Below are 24,416 nucleotides of genomic sequence, written 5' to 3' on the forward strand. Positions count from 1 at the left end.
TCTCCTTTAAACACTTTTGATACAGACAGGCTGTAATGTATAAAAATCTTTACATTTGATACACCTTAGTCTGATAGGATAATTACATCAACTGTACTTAAAGCAGATGAACATTACCCAGCCAAAAAAACCCTGAAATCCTGGGAAAATACACCAAGTGAGAAGAACAAGCAACTGATTTTATCATAGTTGAATTACGGAGGTTTCACTTTTTCTTGTTTCCCATCAAATGTTCCAGCAAAATTCCTTAAGAGGAAGTTTTACTTCTGTATGATGACTGGGCTAGTAGTACAGACCCACTGTTTTCAGCATTAATGCTCCTTCTCAAAATGAGTGACCAGAGACAACTAGGAATGATCAAATTTGCCTACAAAGCTGGTACCAAAGGAGGAACAGAGCATGAGTTACAGTAAAATCACAATTTTACATACAGTCAGGAAACACCAGCTGCTCGTTTCCATTCTAATTACTAACATACAGTACTATTTCAGAGCATATCATATGTGTACAACTACATGGGCTCAAATTTTGCAAATAGCAAGTTTACCACATTTTCTAACTACTTCCCACAATACTGACTCTTTCAAATGGCCCCAACAAACTGCAGAAACCTACAGAGATGCAGAATCCAAAACAAAGTGCAGAGCAAGGAAGTAATGTAACATATTTCTCACTTGCCTTCACAGCATCTCTGACAGGAACTTAAAGAACTTTCTGTAACATTTAGTATTAAAGTAACAGTAGTAATAAATACATAAATGAACCAATATAAAGGTAAAATGTAAGACCCAAGCATGTTGAATAGTGCATAAAGGAGAAAAAGCATAAATTATCTCCTGTAAAAGAAGGTGAGATTTGAAGTCTAGTTTAAGTATTTTTTTATTAAACTGTGTATTAATCTTGTTAAACTGTGTTCTTCTACTTAAAGTATGAAACTACAGGATTCTGAGTCCTGCAGTGCATGAATTCTTAGTCTGTTCAACTGTAGCTCCTTACAGTTATCCTCATCCTTTACGGTTACAGCTGCTTGTTGCCACCGGCCTTTGCTTAGAAGTAGTAATTAGAACAGTGAAATGGACAGGCCCAGCCTCAACAGGTGCTCATGTATAACAAGTGGCATCAGAATGACATGGCACAGATCTCTGCAACACCAGCCAGATGACAAGCCTGGGCCACTGCAGCGGCTCCCTCAGCTGACTTGTGGGCAGTATGATTCTTAATAACTCCAGCCCTTGGCTCCGACCTGCAAACTACAATGTGTGAGAGGGAGACCGGGCTGTGATAAACCATCCCCAAAATAATTCCAAGGTGGATCAACCTACAGGGAGAACATGTCAAGCCCAAACTCTGTCCCGCTCATGTTTCTACCTGTTACCAACATGCTGCGGTCCGAAGGGGGGATGGGGCCGTGGCACAGCACGGTCCGAGACACAAGGTAGGGTGCAGGTAGAATCGTTTATTGAGGTGTGCACTGGATTCTTTAGCAGTTCAGGTGGGGAAAAGGCCAGAATATAGGGTGGGGCATGAGACAGACAAACGGGGGAGCAAATCAGGATAGGGGCACAAGCGAAAGAGGGAGGAAGGTGGGAGGAACCGGGGAAAGAAGGGGCGAATGGAGGCTGTCTCCTCTCTGCAGCTTCTCCAGCCAGTCCGCAGGAAAGCAGGGAAGTGGATAAGCCTGAACATGACCGGGAGATACAAATTCTGGGGAAGCATACAATGTGTATATACATAATAACTGTAAAGTCCGTATCATAAAGTCCTTTCAATCGCTGTACATATTTTTCCACTTCTGAAATTCCTCCCATTCTGATTCCTGGTCCTTCACACCAACACTTCAAAATTATAGCTCTATGACACTTCACTTTTAAACAGATGGTAAGACAACTTTCAAGGCTTAGTCAAACTAACTTAATTTTTTCAAGCCCTTACAGTAGCTTAGTTTTTGCTAAGTAATTCTTACATAAAAATACACAATTTAAAGATACACACACAATGACAAGGTAATACTTAGATTCTACACTTTATTGAATCAGACAGATACAAACTAATAAAGGGAGAGGTGTTCACTTTCTAAACAGCAGTGGCAGCTTAATGTTCCCCCAGCTGCTTTTATGTCTTTCCTACCAAAAGTTTCCAGCTCCCACCTCTGTCAACCGAACAGTTCATGCTGAATGCTCACTGACCTGGTTCAGAAAAAGTCAACTCAATCAATTTGCACAGCCTGAACTAGTCCAGCTGATTTGGTCTGAAGAAGGTAAGGGAGCACTGACATGAAGTCAAATGACAGAGCTGTGGGTACAATGGCATCTGGCAAACAAACAGACAAGCAGGTTGAGATGGTGTAATCATTCCAGCAATTTTGGAAACAAAAAAGCACATTCTGGACTTAGCCTGGGCATCTAAGACATACCATGTACATACTGGATTAAAAACCAAGCAAATCCCCAAGTATTTCCAACACAGTTAAACAACAAAATAGATGCTTCTACAGTAGCCACTTCTTTAAATCAGTTTGCAGTCAAAAAGCAATTTATATTTCATACAGGGTTTAGCACTGTTTGTGTAACTTCTAAGAAATATGCTGTCATAATAAATTATTTGTCAGATAAATATTTAAGTATAATAAAATTCCTTTAAGCATTTTGTCATCAACAGAAAAGGCTAAAGTGTATTTTAAATATTTGCACTTAATTCCTTCCTTTAACATATGCACTGATAAAATATAATTTATTCAGAAATACAAAATAATTTTAAAGAGAAATATAGGTAAACAGTAAGAGGTTCATCATCTTGCATATTTGCACATAATTCATTATTATTGCACCATGAGACCTTTTATTTAGAGTAAATTAAGTCCTACTGACTGGTGACAATTTCAAACCATGAAGAGTTCTCAATCTCTTTGGAAAGGTCAAGGATCAAATAGCATTTGTCTGACTACACTGCAGGAATCCTTCTCTCAATTAGCAGAGTTTTATTAACATTTTCTAAATCAGTGAAGTCATCCCGTATCTCACCGCAGTGAGATGGACACGGCTGGTCCATCGATTCTTACTGAAGTAATTTTCAGTAAAACAATGAAAGCTTGATAGTGCTCTAAGTTCTTGTTCTTGTCCTTTGAAACTGTGAGACCAATAAGTTTTTTTGTTCACTGAGAAGACATTTGCAAGCTGAAGTCAAGCAACTCAGCTCTTCTTTGTTACCACACAGCCAATATAATAATTAAATTTGGCACTGAATTGTCCAGGGAAGTGTCAGCCTGAGCTACTACAATTACCACAGTGAGGATGGCAGGTCAGGTGTGGTCCTGAGAGAGAATGGCAGGTCAGGTGTCCTGAGAGAGCCTTCAGTAAGTACAGTGTAGCACCCTAGCTAATGATTCCTGCTCTCTAGGGAGCTTGCCCTACAAGCTTGCTCAATGGCAGCTCTACCCAATCTGTTCCGTTTTTTGAACAGCAGAGAGAATTCATGAGGCTGCTCATGGCTCTCAGAAAGTTCCACATGTTCAATACAAACAAAATCATAGTGCTAGCAGATTTTGATTCTTGGAAACAACTGGGGAAAAAAAAAATTGCCTCATTTATATTTGCACCTCTTCTTCTACCTCAGACATCATGTTCTTTCTATACAGATATGCAATGGCTCCAAAGTGACAGGCACCTGAATCCAGCCTACCAACAATGCTAAATTAATTTGCAGTCATAAAACTGTATGAAATACTTCATATAGAATATGCTGCTACACAGTCATTTAAAAAACGTTTTGATTGTATGCTTGGAATTGCTCAACTTGGTCTTTTTTGATACTGATTGTGAAGTTGTTAATCCAGACCTGAAGTTAAAAAAGAACAAAACAGTAAGAGGTTAAAATATACAATGCATACCTATGCAATGTTTACAACACTGAATAGTTTTCTAAACTTATTATTTTAAAATGAGTGGTGTACTCAAGATTCCAGAAAACTCTCACCTTTTTGTTCCTTGTGATGCATTTGTGCATTGCTGTTCTTTGCTTAAAGCTCCTTAAAAGTAATTGGAAACAACAAAAATTAATTACTTCAAGAAAGAAAAAATGCTTCAGAAATTACACACATGGCAGAACTTTCTTTTTTAAATATAACCAAATTTAATGTCTCAAAAAGCAGATATTAGCTGCAGTCTGAGTACAGTAGTTTATATTAACATTTTAAAAAGAGAAAATCAAAAAGCCTTCAGTTTATTGAATTCTTTGAACCTCTTAGTTCAGAAGTTTTCAGAAATATTTCAGCATAACATAGTGGATTTTCAGGTGGTAGTTGGAAATTATGTTCTTAATTATTTTATCCTGCGGAGGGAAAAAAAGAATCTTCACCAACAGTAAGTCCTTAATTTAAATCAAAGTCTGTTTGCACATGTAACAGCAAGAATTTTTATAAAATTTTCTGTGTAAAACGTTCATATTTTAAGTATTAATTGCATACTGAAAATTCCAACACGCTAGCATTTTAATCTTCTCTTATAAATGTTAGGGAGAATAGGGATAAGTACTTCAGGCAGATACTTAACTACCTGCACATGTCTTCTAATCTGGCCAAAGATTAACTCTTCATCAAAGAAAGAAACTACTTGAGTAAACATCTACTGGTTTGGCATGTTACAGGTGCAGTTATGTGGTATATTTTATATTTATCTACAAGAAGCTTGGAAGTTTCTGCCTTTAAACTCTAGCTCACCCTCTCTGGTTTTGCTAGCACATAACATAACTTTTCTGTCAACCGAATCTCTGAAACAATCCAGGCTGAAGATGTTTTAATTGATTTTCATTTCAATCTCAGTGGCCTTGCAAACACCTTTCTGAACATGGTTGGGGGTAAAAAACAAACCATTTACAGAAATTCCTATGTCACCATTATGGTAAATGGGAGGGCACTGTCTAACTACCATTACAGTCATAAATCTAGTTTCTCATGAGAACTGATTTGGTATTTTTTAGATAAAAATGTTCAGTCTTACACAGGCCTTACTAAAATGAGCTTATAGCAAAAATCTCAAAGTTCCAAAAAGTTCAAATACACCATTACCAAAGTATTTTAATTGTACAAGCAGATAACTTGAATAATAAATATATCCTAGTACATATACTCACCAACTCTATTCTGGTTTTCCATACTGTAATTCTCAGCAGGAAAATCTTTTTTTTCTGTCAACTCCTGGATAAGACCTTTATTTAAGCAGACATCCACATGTCTGTTAAATGACACAAGACTGGTGGTTTTCTGTTCTGTATTACAAACTGGACAAACAAGAACACTGCCTTCTTTAGCTTCAAAGAAACAGGATAAACTAGTTCCTCCTGTATGTTCAGTCTTTTCAAAATGGTCCTCATTGCCTTGAGATATTCTTTTGGGGAAGAGACACTCTTTCATACACACATTTCTAGCAATGTCACTGAGATTGCTAGGCTGTTGCTCTCTGTGAGACTTATCAGATACTATCTGAGCAAATTTTTCTGTGCTGTTGTTAGTAAAGCTGTCAGACGTACTTGCAGACTGGTCTGTTCTTGCTAATTGATCTGTTTTATTTTTTTGCCATTCATCACCATTTTCATTTTCATTTCTAAATTGTGGGAGTGTGTTGAGTGTATCTTCTCTTGATTTGTCATTCTTGGATATTTCCATAGTATCTTTAACAAATGTCCCATTGAGGCACTCATCAATATGTCTATTAAGTTCTTCCAAATTATCACTGCTTTGCTCCTCAAAGCAAACAGGGCAGGTGAAGATCTTACAGACATTAGAACTCTGTAAACCTGTGAGTTTCTTTGTTTCTTCCACAAAATTTGCTGATGACTTCCTATCATGAAAGAGCTGCTTACCTACAGCTTCATTTGGAGGAAGATTCTCACTGTTTAGTAGCCTTGCTGCTCGCTTTTGATCAAAAAAACTCCCTCTATGAGATGCTTCTGAACTTTTTGTGAAATACTCTTGGTTAGACTTCTCTGGCTGAAGCCTAAGGAAACCAATTTCTTTTCCTGATTTTAAGAAACTCGTAATGCTTTTTTGTTGGTACTTCTTTTCTTCTTCACTTAGAAATCCTGATACTCGTACACCTAATGATAAAAAATAAACTTATAACAATAATTTTATGAGAACTTAATACTATTTCTTAATTAACACTTTTTGAGGTATATATCCACTCAATAACTGTGCACTTTATCTCTAAAAGGTGGCTACAGTACCTGCAAATACTAACAGTGGATCACAAGGTCAATACAATTTTATCAAATGCAATCACTTGCCCAACCATATCATTAACATCCCTTAACTTTTAACTGATTGCACTAAAACACGAGGCTATAAACATAATACGGTTACTTAAAATTCAGCCTAAAAGAGTTTTGCATAAATTTTCCCCACAAAAATATTTAATTTTTCAGTACATTTTAATATCTTAGGCAAATAAGTTTTATGTATCACTAAATGCTTCAAGCAGAATGTACAGGCACCTGAAACTTAAAGGTCTTAGGATTGAGACAAATTTACTTTTGTCAGAAGTGTTTGCATTTCTTGCAGAACTTTGTACTTTAAGATCTAGAAGCACTTCTGTTGCTGTGGTGCAAAGCAGATTTAAAAGCTCTTTTAAGGCACCAGAATAAGCAATACTATGATTCAAGATTCTGCTCTCATGCTGATGTGTATATTGTTCTATAAAGCAAGTTCAACTTCAATTAGTAAAACATTCCTGAGTTACCAATCATCACTCCAGAGCTGTTTCAATTCGCAAAAACTACTAGGCTAACAGAGAAAGGATAAATAAAATTATACTGATTTTACTTTAGAATCCAGTGTATATTATTTTGATACACTGTAAGATCTCATAATTCTGAAAACGAAGAATGAGTTTGAAATATTTTTACCCATAAGTCTGATCCGTAGAGGGTGAGGAGCAACACTATCAATTTCTGTTCCTAACAAGTCTTTAGCAACAGCAAATATTTCCTCCTCAGTAGAAACAGAAGACAGCACAGTTGAAGCTCTTGTTTTAACTTCAAAGTTCACATTCTTTAACTTCAAGGTAACAGTTTTACCCTTGGGAAAAAAAAGAATATAAAAAAGGAAAAAGGTTAAGCACGTCATAGAAACAGAAACAATTATGATGTAGCATCTATATGGGCCCTTAAGCCACAAGCAAGACTGGGTGCTTATCTGTGCACAGCAAGGGGCACTGCCAAGAATTTGCCAGCAAGATTCTGTATTTGCCCCTAACTGTTGAAGTCAAATTCTCTGAATTGAGTCATTTGGCTACAATTCTCAGCAGACCATCTGCCACCAGTGCATGTTCAACAGAGTTCATGTTTTGCCTACAGGCCACTTCTACCCTAAAAAATTATTTCATCATTTCGAAATTTCCAATACCACATATCCTAACTACTAAGCATGCAAAAGCATACCCAACTTCCTTCCTCCTGCATAGTGCTATCAGAGCCACACAGCTTCCGTGTTTAGCACAGATATTCCCACTGGCAACACCTTCCAAACCATTTGTGTGATCTATCATGTCCATCCAAATGTAAATAAATAGCACTCCCTTTGTTCTGATGCCTTTGTAAGTTTATCTCCTTGTCCTTCTTGGCTGATCATTTACCTTCCAAACTGTCATCTTTTGAGATATTCTTTTATGGCTGAGGAAGACTAACCATAATTCTTTTAGGTCTTGAATGTTATTCTTTGCTTTAACACAAAGACCTCCAAAGAAAACATGTACTGTTCTTTCTAGGTAATAAACAGAAATCTGGGGAGAAGGAATAAAGGGATTGTTTCTACCATTTATACCACTGAATGCATATATCAATAACTTGTCAGCAAGTCTGACATACAACAAATTCTAAAACTACACAACTGGCTACTGACTGGATCCTGTATAAATATAGGAGAGAAATATAGTGTTTTACATACATCAGTGTTACATGATTGTCCAAGCATGGCTCTATTACTCCCTAATAAACAAACACTGCTTTTAGCAAAAAATGTTTATATGCTAAGTAACTGGTTAATAAGTTTAATTTTTTTCCCACACATATTATTAGATATACACCTCCACAATATCAAAATGCTGCCTACATAAACATCTGTAAATGAAACAATGAAGACCTCTGAAGATAGACTGCATGATACGATGCTGCTGAAAGCATTTACACTAAAGCTGCATTTAATAAGTTCGAGTGCAAAGTGGTGTCTTTTTGAAGTAATCAGAATAATATAAATACCTTAAGTCCCTCTTTCTGTAGCTCTTGAGCAAGGTCTCTGCAGAGTTCTCGACACAAACTGTACTGGTCTTCTGCTCTGTTTATTTCACTGAATGTTCTAAGACAAAGATGTGATCTTTTTTCAGTATGAATCCTACTATATGTTCATATATAACTGGCTGCAATCTAAAAATATTTTTCGTACAGTTAAGCTAAACTACATCAGAAGAATGTTGTATAGGTTTGAGCATTTACTTCAAGGAAAAGTTATTATTAGTAGGAATATTTTGTTTGCAAAATGTTTGCAAGGCCCTTCAAATAATTAAATAATTTGGCTTTCAATTTTTCATGCATTATTTGAAAATGTATCAAATTTAATGTCATTAATGCTTAAATATTTGCAAGACAGAATACTAACACTAAATGAATTCACAGAACCAGCCAAGTTATTTGAGTTAGTCTCCTTTGTACACACTGTGTAACATCAGAAGAAATTCAGTATTTGAAAGTCAACATCAGAGCCAAATATCAGAAATAAATAATGCAGATGCTAAGAAAAAGATGCCAGCTAGGATAATTACGTCTAGCCTCAGAGGAGGAAAAGCTATCTTTCTGCCAAAAATGTTGCCAACTGCCTTTGCTTCTTAGTAGGGAAATTACAGTATTTTTTTGTTGTTGTACATTTGCTTTTAAGTAACAACATGAAAGGCAACCTTCAGTTAGTAGTGGTTTTAAGAGAAATGGGAAGCAAAACTTAGACAGCAAATACTTTTGGAAAGGTCTCACAGATCCATTTTTTCATGTCAGGCTTTATATTTACAAGTGTAAAGTCCATATAGTTACACTGGATTTCACATCTCTAAGTTATATTCAGGTTTACTCTATTCTATTGGAAAGGCTTTGTTTATTATCATTCACATTCCCCTAAGAATGTTTGCATGCTGCCAAACTAATGGGACAAATATTTCCCTGTGGGTCCCATACCATTATTCAAGGAGTAATTCATGCTATTCTGGCAATGTTGCAGTCCAAGGTTTGGAAGGAACAGTATAGAGAGGACTGTCTCTTCCCCTCCATATAAACTAGTTTCTTGATCTCAGCAGCCTGCAAACCAGCACAAGACTAAAGCCTGCAAACCAACACAAGACTAAAGCTATAAATTTCTCACATTTGATGGTACCAAAATCTTATGGGGCTTACTTCAGCTGCTCACAACTACTAAGTCTCAATAGGACTAAGCATCTTTTCTTACCATCTTTCCTAAGAAAAGACAACACATGAGGGTAGGGATAATTATTATGGTGCTCTACAGATTCTCCCTGCATCCCTTCTGTATTGAAAACGAACTTCTGGAAACAACAAGTACCACCTTTTTAAGGAACTTTACACTAACTGAAACCTAAAAATAAGGAAATGCATGTGACTGCAGGCTATTACACTGATATTGACATTAAACTAGAACATATAAAAAACCTCAAGCCCTCATATATTTCCACCCTATCTTTAAGCTTCATGATCACTTTGATGTCTTAAAGGCATTAGCACAATCGGATGATAAGAAAAGACAACACACTCTCTGACAAAAATATCTCCATAGTATTCAGGAGCCAAGGGAAAAAAGTAATGAAAGCTTGAATCTAATTTAGTGAGCTTATTGTATATGTTATTTTTTAACACATATAAGTACATAATGAAATTATACATCTAATAAAAGTATACACTACATGGTATTTAGTAGTTTTCATAATTAGTGCAATTTTTCTCAATATTAAAAAGGCATACCTTTCAGTACTCATACTTTTTCTTTCTCCATCCCTTCAAAAAGAAAAGCAATTTATTATACTCACTTTATGTAGAACTGTTATCTTTTCAATAAACTCTGAGTCAACCAATTATGCCTCAATAAGTAACAGCAATCTCTTCTATAAAGTCTGGATGCTAACTTTTTCTACAAATCTTGTACATCCAGTTTAAACAAGTGTTAAATGGAGATTTAAAAAAAAGAAACCCTTAAACTTCTGTAGATTAAGTAAACACATAGATCAGCCATAGATGTCAATAAAAATAATCAATAAAAATAAACAGTGTGTAAAAAAACCAAACAACCCCTCCACCCCGCAACTCACCTCCTATATCAGGAGTCTTATCTAAAACCAAAACTAACTACAAATCCTATGCTGTCTCACCTCGCTGTAACTGTGAAGGACTGCTATCAAAATCCTGAACATACATGTATATATCTTTTTATCTGAGGATCTGAGGAAATGGTTTGCTTTCTGTCTAAATGATTCTTCAGGTTAAAGGCGACGTGTTAAGGCTGGGTTTTCTTGTTGCATTCTTTCTTTTCAGTTTTAGTTGAGCACCCTTTAATAACTCTTCTGCATATAAGAAGTTCCTCAGAGCAATTTCTTTTTAAGTCCTTCTTTGTAAGTATTTTTGTATGTTTGTAAGTATTGGAAATAACAAATTTGGTATGTTCAGATTTTCTTAAAAGAAGGTGGTCAGAAACAACAACCATAAGATGAACTATTTACTGAGGACTGAGGCATTGCTGTGTTAAAGGCTTGCATTCTCCACACTGAAATCACTGAAATTAAGTTGATGCAAAAAAAAGAAAAAATTTCTTAGACATTAAATCCATGAAAAATGTGTTCTCCATATGATAATAACCTTGACTTCTGAAATGCTCCTTTTTTCTTTATTTTTCTTTTTTTTTTTTTACTTTTTTGGGGGTTTTTTATGTACTAGGAGATTTCCCAGACACTACAACACCTAACAAGGGTGAATAAGGGGAAAGAGTGCACCAACTATTAAAAGACTATTCAAGGTCGGTTTATATATTAACAGAAACAAATATTTGGAAAACTGGGTTTTATCTTTTATCAAGTCACCTTTACAAAGTCAATCTTCCTGCACATTTTTTTACAAGTCAACATACTTCTGAATAGAAAGAAACTCAACAACACAAACATTTGTGCTAGCACATTACTGGGCTTCAAACTGTTAACTGTATATATTATTTTGCAACAAAATGCTACAGTTTGCTGTTTTTTTTTTTTTAAAGAACAAGTGTTCTGTGCTTGTATCCAGGACAGGCTTAGAAATTACAAATATTATTGAAGAGATGTATTCACTAGTCAGACTGACTTCTCCTAAACAGGAAGCTAAAAGCAATTAAAGTAGTATGAACTTTAAAGGAGTGGATATTAAGAAGGATATAAAAATCTTCAGTTCTATTCCACCGAATTCACATGTTGATATTACAAATATATATGTAATCCTCATAGAAGACACATAAACTTCACTTAGTTTCATTAGAAATATGACAATTTTACCACCAGAGAAGATCAAATACCAATGCAATTTTCATTATAATCAGATAATAATAAACACTAATGAATGTGTATTGTTTTTTTCAAGGAAACAGGAGCGAACACCTCTGCTTAGGGCAATTCAGTTCTGTTCAGCTATTTTGATAATTATGAGGTTATCCTAAATGATCCTCCCCTGATTTCTTGATATACACTTATGTACAACTTCCCTGACAAGACTTTTTTAATTTCATATTTAGACAGGGCTGTAGAAGCCTTTGCTTTTTCATGTTTGGCTGTTGTATCTTAGCCATAAGTATAACAATAACAGATGTCAGAGACTTTAAAAAATATGCTAAACAAGCCATATTTCCATAATATTTGTCAATAAAATAAAATGTACATTATGTAACACACACAAAGAAACATTTAGAAAATTCTGAACATAGGAGGAAAAAAACCCCAAAGCATACTTTTCCAAATGTGTTGAGCCCAAACCAAGGGAAATATCCAAGAAATTACGCCAAGATATTTCTGAAAACAGAAGAGAAAGCAGTGCCCTCTGCTGGTAAAGTTCTGAGCAAGTCACAATTCCAAGGGCTTTTAACATCTTCTCTGTTACTTTTCCTATGCCTGGCACCTAAAAAAGAGTAAGTAACATTATACTGGAAACTTTCCACTTGTAGATCCATTAACAAGAACAATTTAAATCAAACACAACTTGGAAGATTACCTAGAAAACTGTATCCTTTCAGTAGAAATTTTCCTTTTAGAACAGAAAAAACATACATGACAGCAGAGTAAATGTCATAGTGTCTCTTACCTTTCTAATGGGTAAATCTTTTAGGAAGTCTAGCACTGCTTGTCTCTCAGGAGTAATTCTGTATTGCCCGTTAGGCTTATTACGATCACTGCACATTTTTGCTAACATTGTATTTGGTGCTATTCCTTAAAAACAAACAAACAAATCCCACCTTTAAAAAAATACAAGATGGAGTTTAATTTCAACAGTCAAATATTTAAAAGCAAATGAGCAGCCTACATATTTGGCAAAGACTAAAATAAGGAAAAGAATGACAATAACTGATAACCAGACTTGATATAATTCTGCAAAAAAAATTTTGAGATGGACATAAGAGAATATAAATACATGTAGCAGATTAAATATAACAGATAAAGTTTACTTCCTATTATAAGATAGTCAGGATAACATAACATGCCCTAATAAGTCATGAAGGGTTAAATACCAAGTGCTTAAAAATAACATCAGTTATGTGACTGAACATTTTCATGATGTGATTATGGTGAGACAAAGGAAATGCTTCCAATGGCAGTTATAATGAACTGTTTAGGAGAAGATCTTTCTTCCTTGTATTTCAGCAAAAAGACTTTTTTGACAAAATTTACCAAATTTTAGTATTTTGTGGGCTGGCAGTGCAAGTAGTCATTTAGAAATACATATATTTCACAGACACTGATAGGAATGAGGAGGGATGGCTCTTTTCTATCAAAGTATCTGTTTCTACAAACGAACTCTGGAATTGGTTTAGCAAGAAAACCAAAATTACTCTGTGCTAGAGTCCTAGTAGTCCAACTTTTGATTTGCTCACTGATAAAACATTATTCAAGATGGTAGAAATAATTCTACTTACTATTGATTATCAGTATTTTTTCAGTTAGCCTTCTAATTGTTTTTCACTGTTGGGCTTAAGATCCCTGATTGCACTTATAAAAGCTATGTTTGTTTTCTAAACACAAACTTATCCTTAGGAAGACAAAATTTAGGTAAACAAAACTGATATTTGTCTACCACTCGTGAGATACTATACATAGGTGGAAGACTCATCCAGCTTCCTCTTACAAGCTGTTTCGTTACCTCTGCTTACATTTCACATTTCCTTAGCCTTCTGCATCTGCTTCATAAAGCTCAGCATTCCCTGATGCCTCACTGACCCGGTTCACAAAGCACTAGGATGGCTTCCAAACTTTGTGGCTAGGGACATATACTGGTTTTAGTGACCTAATGCAGATTATAATCAAAATGCTTGAGATTCAGAGGTAGATTGCCTGAAGTCAAGACATAAAATTTGATTGGTAAATATTAAAAAGCTACTGAAGAGTTTACTAAACTTCAACACATATTTACTTCTCTGAGAACTAACATTTTAATGAATTTTGATATTGTCTTAAGCAAAGAACGGTGTGGAGAAGATAGAAACACATAACAATATGGATCTGCTATTCAAATTAAGAGCAGTTTAGCGACCAGTGACAGATTTTACTATGACCCACTGGCTGACAGAAACAATTTACGTGATGCACTAAAATAGCAACCACCTGTGCTAAGATCAGCTCAGGTGCACTGGTCATTTCTCCACATTACTTACTTGTATTTCAAGAAGAAAGAAGCAAAAAGATAACTGTTTCAATGATTAAAAAAGAGAAAAAAGGAAAACAAATAGCAGTGGCTTTAATAGCTGTGAAATCTCCTGAAAAAACTGAAAGTCACAGTCTTTGCAGAAGAGAGCATGTACATGTAAAGAGAGCATATTTCTTTGCAGCGCAAGAATGCTGTGGCAAGGTTAAATTCTTAATTAATGCCCTCTGAGATAAGAGTAGAAGACATTTTGGAAATACAAAGATTTACTATTATTCATATGTGTCTGAATACCTGCACTAGCAGTCAGTTGAGTTTTCTGCTCAATCCTAAAGCGAATTTCCTTCACAACTTCCTCTGCAGAAGTACCAAAGACAACTGAATTTTCTACTGATTGACTTCTTTGTTTAAGGTGAGATGTGTTGTCTTCAAACAGTACCGGTGAAGAAGAGCATTCACCCTCATTAAATTTGTCAGACATATTCATATCATCTTTATCTAAGACAGAAACACAAAGATTAATACGTCCATATATAACATCCTGATTTCCTTCTACAGCGGCTGCAGAGTTCACTAGTGGTTTTATTTCTTTCTACTTTTATTTAGACATTGCCTTTTTTTTGTTTGAAGATATGAGAGTCATAACTGCTTTGTTTTTAATATGTTTTGAACTTGGCTGAGATTGGCAGAATTAGCTAGGAGACTGGACACAACTTCCAGGAAAGCAAAACGGTTTAATGGTCTGTTGCTGTAGCAGCTGAAAACCATCAAGATTTTGGCTTTATTTTTGTTCCAAATCAGATTGAAGGCCAGATGCTCTCTTTTTCTGGTGGAAATTAACATCTTTTGCAGAAGTTTTTTCAATATTGTCCAAAGAAAATTAGATTTCTGGAATATGTGGTTCTAGAACTATCAGTCTGGGGAGCTTCTTGTTTTCAACTGCAGTCATAGGAGAACAAGTAATTCAGCAGTCCTTTTTGTCTGACTCTACAAACATTACACTTACAATTTCACATTCCAAGCAGTTGTTTGTGTTTCAGAGGAAGAAAGATGTCAAAGAAGTATGAAGAAGCACATGACTACACACCAGTGATATTTATTTTGTAAAGATCATGCCAGTTCACTGCTTTCTATTTTATTAATACTTTTCTGCAGTAGTGTATCCTTTATAATCCTCTTAATGACTATTCAGATAATTTCTGAATACTGATAATATAAATGGTCCAGTTAGTGCATCCTTCTACCGTTTTACCATGCAGTTTGGTTTAGAAAGCCCAGTACCACTTTTTACACATTTTACTCACATTAAAAGAAAAATATCCTCCAAGTCCAAATCATTAGCAGTATACCTTTTATTAACAAGTGAGCAATAGAGGAAGTTGACCTGTTAACTAAAAATCTGAGGTAGAGAATATATGCAAGGACCTAAGTATTTACACTTCCAATGGGTGCAGCATATCTGAAGCTTATGTTATGTGCATGTGTGACCGACACTCCCCACTCCCGACTTCTGGTACCGTGGTTGGTCATCGTGACTGAGGCCATTTCACAAGGCGAGCAGCCCTTCTCTGGAAACTTGTTTGTGCCCCTTCCCCTCGTTATCAGGCCCAGAAGGTCCTGTGCCCCAAGGAGACAAACTAGATACCTTCTTCCCCTCCCTCCTGGCCCCAGGGTCCCTGGGCACCAGGCCAATCATTCCACTCCGTGCCCGCCCCCAGGTCCTGCTCCGGGCCAGCCCGGGCTGTGGGTGATCCCTGTGGGTGACCCCGGTGGCTGCAGTGCCAGGAAGCATTCCCAGCCCCAGGAGCACTGTCTGTCTGTAAAATCCCCTGCAACGGGTCCTGAGAGGGAACTTGTACCAGAGCTGCTGCTGGACAGAGCTGCTGCTGCCACTGTCCAGGGACACCTCTGCCATTGTCTGCTTCCTCCGAGGACTGAGGGAGGGACTCGTGCTCTTTTATATGATTTTTGAGTCTAGATTAAGAGTGTTAGTGATACATCAAACCATGTGCTATGATCCAACCCGACCTGCAGAGGGTCCAGACTGTATTTTATTATAAACTCTTTATTTTGCTACTTACAGATTGTACTACACTTATTCTCCTTACAGAAATCCTTTGCCATTCTAATAATAAATTCCACACCATGCTAACAATTAAATCCTGTTAAGAAAATAAAGCTTAAATTCTAACTACAATTTAGTGCCATCATCATTCTGCCAAGAATCCCTAAAAGAAACTGCCTGTCATCTCAGTGTCAGGCGACCACACGAAAAGTAATTTGCTTACCTACTCCTGTAGGGCTTTCTGTGTTAAAAAAGAATCTTCTCCTATCTTCAGGCCAGTTCAGTCTTTCCTCTAAGTGCTCTGTTATGTTCAGGTAGGCTTCATCTAGGCCCATAGGCATAAAGTTGGGATCATATTCAGCCAGTATTTCTCTAACCTTGATAAACACAGTGAAAGTTTAAAGCCTCACTGCTATAAGAGCAGATCTTGACACACAATTAGGACATAAACAAATGTACTCCGAAACTTCAAAATGACCAATAAATATTAAAGATACTTAAGGAACAAATTATTTCTTCATACTATAAAATTATAGTAGTGCTTCTCACAAGTAGTAAGATATTAGTAGTAAGTGAGAACTAAACAGATGCAGAGCAGTGTATTTTACTGCAGAGGTCACTAAGATCAGTGCACAAGGACACCAGGTTCACTGACACTGCAGCAAGCATGTGAATAAAACTCTGGGGACCTGAAACTCAGCAAAGCAGATGACGCACCTTTCTGCACTGTGTGTCAGATACCACATATGCAAGGGTTAAAAAAATCCACCACCAACTGCAAACATCTAAGTTTTAAATTACATTAAAACTAAAGTTATAGCCAGTATTTTAGAGCAGTAGTTAATGCCAGAGTTAAAACTTTTTGGGAAATCTTTAGTGATAAGTGCATCTTCCTAGAAGGAAACATAGTAAAATAAATGGTCAAAATAAAACCTCTACCTTCTCTACTCTCTCTTTTTTTTTTAAAATATGGAGGAAAATCTGACTGCCTCATGTGTTTTCCTATCAGTTTGGATCAAATTCTTAGGTATCACAATGTTTGTTCACATGCACTTCATCTTTCTGAAACTGAAAAAAGATAGGATTCACTATTGGATTTTAAATGACAAAATGAAATATATTTAAATATTTTCAATCCAAATCCCAAGAGAAAAACGTAAGTGAAAATCCAAATCAAAGTTTAGTGGTACTATAGTTAGATGTGGACATAGCTTTTTAGCAATAAATCCAGGCATAGGTCCACACACACCAAATCTTCTAGCATGGTAATTCCAGGTGGACTTAGGAGAAATTAAAAAAATTTAATACTTTACCTTATCAAACAACAAATGAAATATGTAACATGAAATCCAAGATCCTTACCAAGTTCAAATCCATTCTGAAATACTCATATTTATATATGCTTTCTTTTACAGAAGTGAAAAAAAATCAAGGAAGTGTGAAGAAACTGAGGCTTCATAAAAATAAATGAGTAAGTTTCCATAATTTTATGGAAGTCAGGAGACTTGTGTCACGCACTGGTTTCATTTAAAACATACAAAAGATCTTCTTTCCTTTTTTTTTTTTTTAAAACCAGGCTTTCGGGTAACCCAACTATTTCCTCTGGCACTAAGTAAACTACTGCCATTAAGGTAAAATATGATTTCTTTTTTCCCTATTTCTTCTGCTCTTTATATCAAGCCCCTTCTTTTAAAAAAAAAAAAAAATCTGCATCTAGAACTCGCTAATGTTCTTTGCTTTTCTCTCTCCAGTAATTAGTATTCAAAATTATGATTATGCATTTTATGAAATTATTATCTCCATGTTTCCTATGTACTTCCAACTTCCTAATAATTAGATCATGCTTCATGGTTTTGAACTTCTAAGAATAATAAGGCTGAAGTGCTACAACTACGCAGAGGTTTTCAAAACCTCTATCAGCAGCACTACTAACTAGTAAAACAGTAAGATGGGTGAATGTAATGCTCTTTCATCCCCTTGCCCAAAAGCACCAATTTTTTGTTTAACTTATATTTATAGCCACATCACTGAAGAGTTTAATATTTAAGCTATCACTTTTCATATTATCTAGAACTGATATTATGGATAAAGTCTAAAACCAAGTACACCAACTTTTGGTTAGAGAGCACTTTCAGACTTACCTCTTTACTCACTTTGCCATATTTTTCAAAGTTTAGTGGTACTATAGTTAGATGTGGACATAGCTTTTTAGCAATAAATCCTGGCATGGCTGCACGCACACCGAATCTTCTAGCATGGTAATTTGAGGTGGACTTAGGAGAGAATAAATAAGTTTACTGTTCAGTATTCAAATTCTTCCTAAAGTTTACTATTAAAGAATCACATTCTAATCACATATCTTCACACAGAAAAGACTGACAAGGCTAAGAGTTTACATGCACTTGCCCCTCCCCCCTCCTGCCTTTCAGACTGTTGACATACTTTAAATTTTCATTAGTACACTTTTTACTGCAAAATAAAATCCAGCTTACACGGTCAAGTCTAAGAACAGTTGTTTTTTCTATTATTTTTGGGTTTTTCACACTTTCTATATAATAGTGTCATTATACTATACTATTATTGTTACGGTTTATTAGGCTTAAGATTTATGTAATCAATTTCTGTAGTTTAACATATGGCCTTACCAACATACTCATTGATCCCACTGCTATAGGCTTTTCCTTCAGCTCTGGATTGTCTCTCATTTCCACAGCTGCATAGAAGGCATCCATGTCAATGTGTACAATTGTATTGCTAAGGTTACGGGTCTGTTCCAGTTCTACCACAAGTTTGTCCACCTGAACAGAAGAAACCAATAACTGAAAAACTAACCTGGCAGAAGTGCAGCAGTATATGCACCTTGCATATAGCTAATGGAAAAAAACTAACAAACCAAATCACCACCAAACTGGCATAAAAAAACCAAACAACGAAGTTTCTGACAAAACTTGCTCCCAGAGAGAACACTGCTGCAGCAATTGGTACAAAAACCACCCAAAAACTCGATAAAAAAAAATTGTTGTCATCTAGCCCCAGCTGGCAACTAAGTTCATGCAGCCACACCCTCACAGTGGAATGAAGGAGAGAGTCAGAAGAGTAAAAGTAAGAAAACTCATGCATTGAAATAAAGACAATTTATCACATAAACAAAAAGCTATGTACACAAGCAAATCTAAATAAGGAATTCATTCACTGCTTCCCATGGGCAGGCCAGTGTTCAACCATCTCCAGGAAAACCAGGTTTCATCCCATGTAACAGTTACTTAAGCAAACAAATGCTGTAACTGCAAAAGTCCCCATTCCTTCTTTCCCCTCCCACTTTATATGCTGAGCATGATGCCATACGGTCTGAAATACTGCTGTGGTCAGTCAGGGACACTGTCTGAGCTATGTTCCCTCCCAAATCCTTGTGCACCCCCAGCCTCCTCATTGGTGGGGTGGGGTGAGGAACAGAAAAGGTCTTGGCTGTGTGCAAGTGCTGCTCAGCAATAGCTAAGTATCTCTGTGTTACCAGCACTGTTTTCAACATAAATCCAAAATACTGCCCCAGGCCAGATACTGTGAAGAAAATTAAGTCTATGTCACCCAAAAGTAGCACAAAAGACCACTCAACAAACAACAAAATCCTACATGTGGAAAAAAACAGATGATGTAGCTGATTCAGACAGAAACTTCTTAAGACTTTAGTTGAAGTACTTCGTTTTAGCGACATAGGTTATATTTAAAAAATGAAAACATGCCATTACAGAATTTCCAATACTCCTAAATAAAGCTATCACAATTCAAAAAATTTGCCTAGAAAGGTGAAGACCAGCAGCTCATAGGACACAACCATCTTGTCTTGTCAGAAATAAGGTCTCAAACAAACAGGTTCATTTATGGCTAAGTTAGCTACTGTCAATCCCTCAATAAAATTCCTCAATATGTGTTAGAGGAATTCATATCATATGAGGCTAGACTGCCAGGAAAACTACAAGGTTTTTAAAGAAAAGCCTATACACAAAGTGTGTTTCACTCCAAATGGTAAAGATGTATCTCTACTAGTAGACTGTGAGCAGTACCGCTTTATCAGCTCCATGGCAATGTGAGGCAGAGGCCAAGACACAGATAGCTCTATGAAATACGTTAATTGTGTTTAATTTGCTTGCACTTTTTTATCAAAAGTCATGCAGATCATGTACTTGTTCCTGAAATAGTGTTCAGCTATGAATTAGATATGAACTGTGCATGTCATGAGAAAGTATGAGTGAATTATTTGACAGGAGATTTTTAAGGTCTACTGATTTAAGATAACTGTTTTGGCAGCATCACATATCATTCTATAAGCAAGAGAAAATACAGGAAAAAAAAAGAAAGAGCTATGAAAATATGATTATCTAACCACATCAATGATTATGGTAACCTTGATTTACACAACAAAAGGCTGACACTGCTAGTAAAAAATCAAATGATAGGCATAATAGATCTCAAGAAACGGAATTAGCAAAAAGGAACCAAAGTTTCAATTTGCTTGCAGACACAAGAACACACACAAACTCATGACAATAAGGCACCATTACAGAAATGTCTCTGGACTGACTGCAATGCATTTATGGTCCTCAAAAGGAATGTTCACATGCAATTTACATGGTCACTTGAAGACTTTTTTTTTCCTTCTGTCAACAGAGCTGCCTAATAAAAAAACCCATAAAAATCTTACCCCAAAAAAACCATCTTTTGAGCTCAAGACTCTTGAACCAAGACAAGTGAGCTTGGAATGTTCTAATTAAATTGCTGATTAATGATTTACAAAGTATTTTCTTTGTTTTGTTCCAACTTGATTTGAGGGATAAAAGGCTACAATGGGGCCTTAAACTAGGCTACTCCATACAGAAGAGTACAGTATGCTCTCTGAGGCTGAGAAAACTGGTTTAGACAAATTAAAAGCACAGGAGGAAAGCCATTCAAATGAACAACTGAAAAAAAAAGTGGAGTATTTACATTATTTTTATTATGCTACTAATTCAACAGAGTTTTATGTCACACTATAATTATCCAAAGCATCCTTATTTTAAATTATACTCCGCAGATAATTATCAGGTTACCCTCAAATTCAAATTGTTCAATTAATACTGTCAGTTGCTACTCTAGTTACACAACTCCTGCATTTCAATTTGTCACATTTATAACAAAAATTTATTTTTGCTTTTCCTCCCCAAATATATTTCTAACATGCTACTTATTGATCAGCTAACAAACACATCTAAACAACGAAGCAAAATTACACTAAACAAAATGATAGCTTCTCAGCAAAAGAAACTGATACAAGCAATATTACATAACAAAACCCAGCCAAATGTACTCAGAGAACACTAGGAACCTACAAACATCTCCTTAAAAGTTATGGAGTAATTCCTTAGAGGCAAACCAGGCTGGCAAGTTTTTAAAAGCTTCTTTCAATTATCCTTTGAAGATAAAAAGAGATACTTTTAAAAATTTATTTATAAGCTAGATAAAAAAACCCCAAACTAAAAAGTACAAATTGCAATTAGAAGTTCAATTTTGCTTACAGTGACTTTTAGACAATTTGAAGAGTAATCTCTCCTTTCTTACTGTAGTGGTTTGAACTAAGTTTTCCCCCCTGAAGCTAAGAAAAGTGGTAACCCCCAAGGGGTTTTGAAGTTTTGTCCAATGGGCGCTCCTGCAAAATGTAAACATACCACAAGCAAACGGAACAGAAGAGTGGTAGTTTGGTTGTTATAGAAGTGGTAGCCATGTTCTGACACCACGAGGAAGGGGCTCTGAGCCCTTGGGGCCTCTGGGGCCCCCCAGCCCCTGGTTGGGGGGGACTGCAGAGACTTGGAACAGTGTTAGACTGGACTAAGTGTCTGTAGTTAAGCCGGGAGATGTTTTCTCCACCGTGGGCAGCGGAGACAGAGCAGAAAGCAGAGACGCAGCGTCCAGAGACTGGCTAAGAGCCAGGACAGATAAGAACTGAACCGGAGAAGCAGCAGAAACACCATGCAGCTGAATAAGGAAGACACCGAGTTGTCTCAGAGAGCCGAGAAGGAGAGTCAGCAGCAGAGCTACAGAGTTTTTGGGGGTAAGAACTGAACCAGACCCTCCAAACTCCTTGGAGACCCCTCACGTCCTAGAGAGAGGGGTGAAGTGTGACATGCACTGAGAGAGAGGAGCTGAGAAGCTCAGAGCGTCCTGGGAAGCTGGACCGGGAGGGAGAGGAATGCAGAGGGGGGTGACCTTGGCTTTTCCCCCCCGCCACTGCTGCCAAGGTGGCAGCCTGAGGCAGAGCACAGGAGCTCTGCAAAGGGGAATTTGAATCCCCTGAGGAAAGGGACTGCCAAGAAGACCCCTGAGCTTCGTGGTATGACATGGTGACGCGAGCTTGTCCCTGCTACGCAGTCCATGGAAGACAAAGACCCTCGTTTTGGAGACGACGGGCCAAGGGGCTTGGACCCCTCTTGTGTGTGTTGAACAGAGGTCCAGCTACAACAATTCAGTTACTGCTGCATGCATGAGATGAGGAAAACCTGCTGCCTTAGAAGATACTCCTGCTTAGAGACTGGAAAGGATCTGTCCTTCTTCCCTCCTGGACTTTCATTTGGAAGGGAGAAGAGATCTGATCATTGTAAATACTTATGTCATGGTAGAGATAGTTGTGATCGTGTGTATAATGTATTATAATATTTATTTGTATAGTCATTGTAATATATTCCCTTTCCCCACTTTGAGTCTGGTGTGTTTTGTCTGGAAACAAAACCATCTCACATTAGGTTGAGATGTGGAAGGGGGCTTAGACTAGGGAATTAGAATTTTGTGGATCTCAAACCATGACACTTACCCTATGATACAAAATATGAGTTTTCAAAGCATGACAGAAGAGTGAATAAAAGCAAGACAATAGTAACTATTTACCCAGTAACTATTTATCCCAGAATAAACATCTGGGATAAAACCAACATGGATGAAAATAGCAAACAACAGTATGGTAGTTTCCAAATCTGGTAGTAGCTGGATACTTTTTAAAGTATTATTAACTATTGCTGAATTTCAACCAGTTCCACTCTAGGCTGTTGAGATAATCTATTACAGAAAACCTTTCAAAAATTACATGATACTGTACAGTATATAATTTCCCTTAAAATGTTACAATTACATCCATGAGGAAAACTTCAAACCACATTTACATTTAAGATTATCAAAACCAACCAACCAACCAACCAAAAAAACCCAAACAAAACAAACAAACAAAACAAAAACAACCAAAAAACCCCATTTGTACGCAGAAATGCCAGTTTTAAGATTTACAAGTCCTTTCTGATCTTCGATATTTGCAAAATTGATGGTGGTAAGGGCCCTTCTGAAAAGATGGCCTTCTAAGGAAAACTAAAATTTGAGGAATACCCTCACAAATTCCTTGTTATACACACATTCTACTGGCGAGAAAGACAGCAAAATCCAAGATTTCAAGATGTTTTGGTAGCTGCAAAGATCTAAACTTAGCCAGTAAAGAAGTGTGCATGTTATACCCTCTAATGACAGTTCTCATGAAGTATGACAGCTGACCTAACAGTTTCTCCATTGGAAATAAGGATGACTCCTGTTTCAGCAAGTAGCATAAAGATATCAAACACGGAGTTTCAAACTTGGGTCCCAGTAAGACCCATATGAGAGAATTTCTCTCTTTAAGTTTCTATTTTTTTCTACAGAAACCAGTTTTCATAATAAATATTAAAAGAACATAACATTATATTAAAAGATCAAAGAACCACGTTCAGAAAAAGCCAACAGGAAGGTAGACAAAGCAATACAAATTCATTGGCTTCCACTATGTGCACTACATATTCTTTCATGACATAACTATACATTAATATTATATATAAGATTCCAGTCATTCATGTAATTTATTTTATAAGAAAGATTATTCTCTTTAAAATAAATAGTTCTGTGGTGAAGGTAGGATAGAAATGAAAGTATTTTTTTCTGTAATTAAGTTACTTAAAAGCTATCTCAGTTAACTAAAAAAAGCAATTGTACAAGCAGAGTCATAATTGATCTATGCTAAAGATTCGCCAAAAACCATTGTGGCACAGAGACTTACAACTAACTTTTCTGAGGTACTCAGAATTGCAAGCTTTTCTGAGCGCAAATTTGAGACACTGGCATCTCATGTACAGAAGAGATTTACAAATCTGTAATGAACAAAGAAGGTTGTACACCATAAAAAGCTCAACCTATAATCCTCGCAACGGCATTGAAAATTAATGGATGTGTCTAATCTTCATGTGCTTCAGCTCCTAATCTCATCATCATCATCTTCATCATCATCATCGTGGCCAGTCTTCGCGAAGGAAGATTTGGGAAAGGTCATTAACCCTTCGAGCCTGCGCAGTGGATTTTTTAGGTGAGACCCAGCGTGCGCTGAACTGAGCCCACCCTT

The 24,416-nt window shown here is 36.4% G+C and overlaps 1 protein-coding gene across 1 annotated transcript in view; it reads right to left on the reverse strand.

Annotated features, from left to right (window-relative positions):
* Positions 1-2,007: 2,007 nt before the first annotated feature.
* The window catches only part of POLK (DNA polymerase kappa), a 33,957-nt gene continuing 11,548 nt past the window's right edge, over positions 2,008-24,416 (reverse strand). The window contains exons 4-15 of the mRNA XM_017808075.1: positions 18,625-18,849; positions 18,121-18,252; positions 16,203-16,356; positions 14,209-14,412; positions 12,361-12,485; positions 12,011-12,177; positions 10,009-10,041; positions 8,248-8,344; positions 6,898-7,069; positions 5,128-6,090; positions 3,973-4,024; positions 2,008-3,834 (exon numbers count right to left, since the gene is read on the reverse strand). Coding sequence (XP_017663564.1) covers positions 3,750-3,834; positions 3,973-4,024; positions 5,128-6,090; positions 6,898-7,069; positions 8,248-8,344; positions 10,009-10,041; positions 12,011-12,177; positions 12,361-12,485; positions 14,209-14,412; positions 16,203-16,356; positions 18,121-18,252; positions 18,625-18,849 — 2,409 coding nt within the window. The 3' untranslated portion in view covers positions 2,008-3,749. The remainder of the gene's footprint in view (positions 3,835-3,972; positions 4,025-5,127; positions 6,091-6,897; positions 7,070-8,247; positions 8,345-10,008; positions 10,042-12,010; positions 12,178-12,360; positions 12,486-14,208; positions 14,413-16,202; positions 16,357-18,120; positions 18,253-18,624; positions 18,850-24,416) is intronic.

This window comes from Lepidothrix coronata, unplaced genomic scaffold (genome assembly GCF_001604755.1).
Source record: "Lepidothrix coronata isolate B3197 unplaced genomic scaffold, Lepidothrix_coronata-1.0 Scaffold22, whole genome shotgun sequence".
NCBI classification, from domain to species: domain Eukaryota; kingdom Metazoa; phylum Chordata; class Aves; order Passeriformes; family Pipridae; genus Lepidothrix; species Lepidothrix coronata.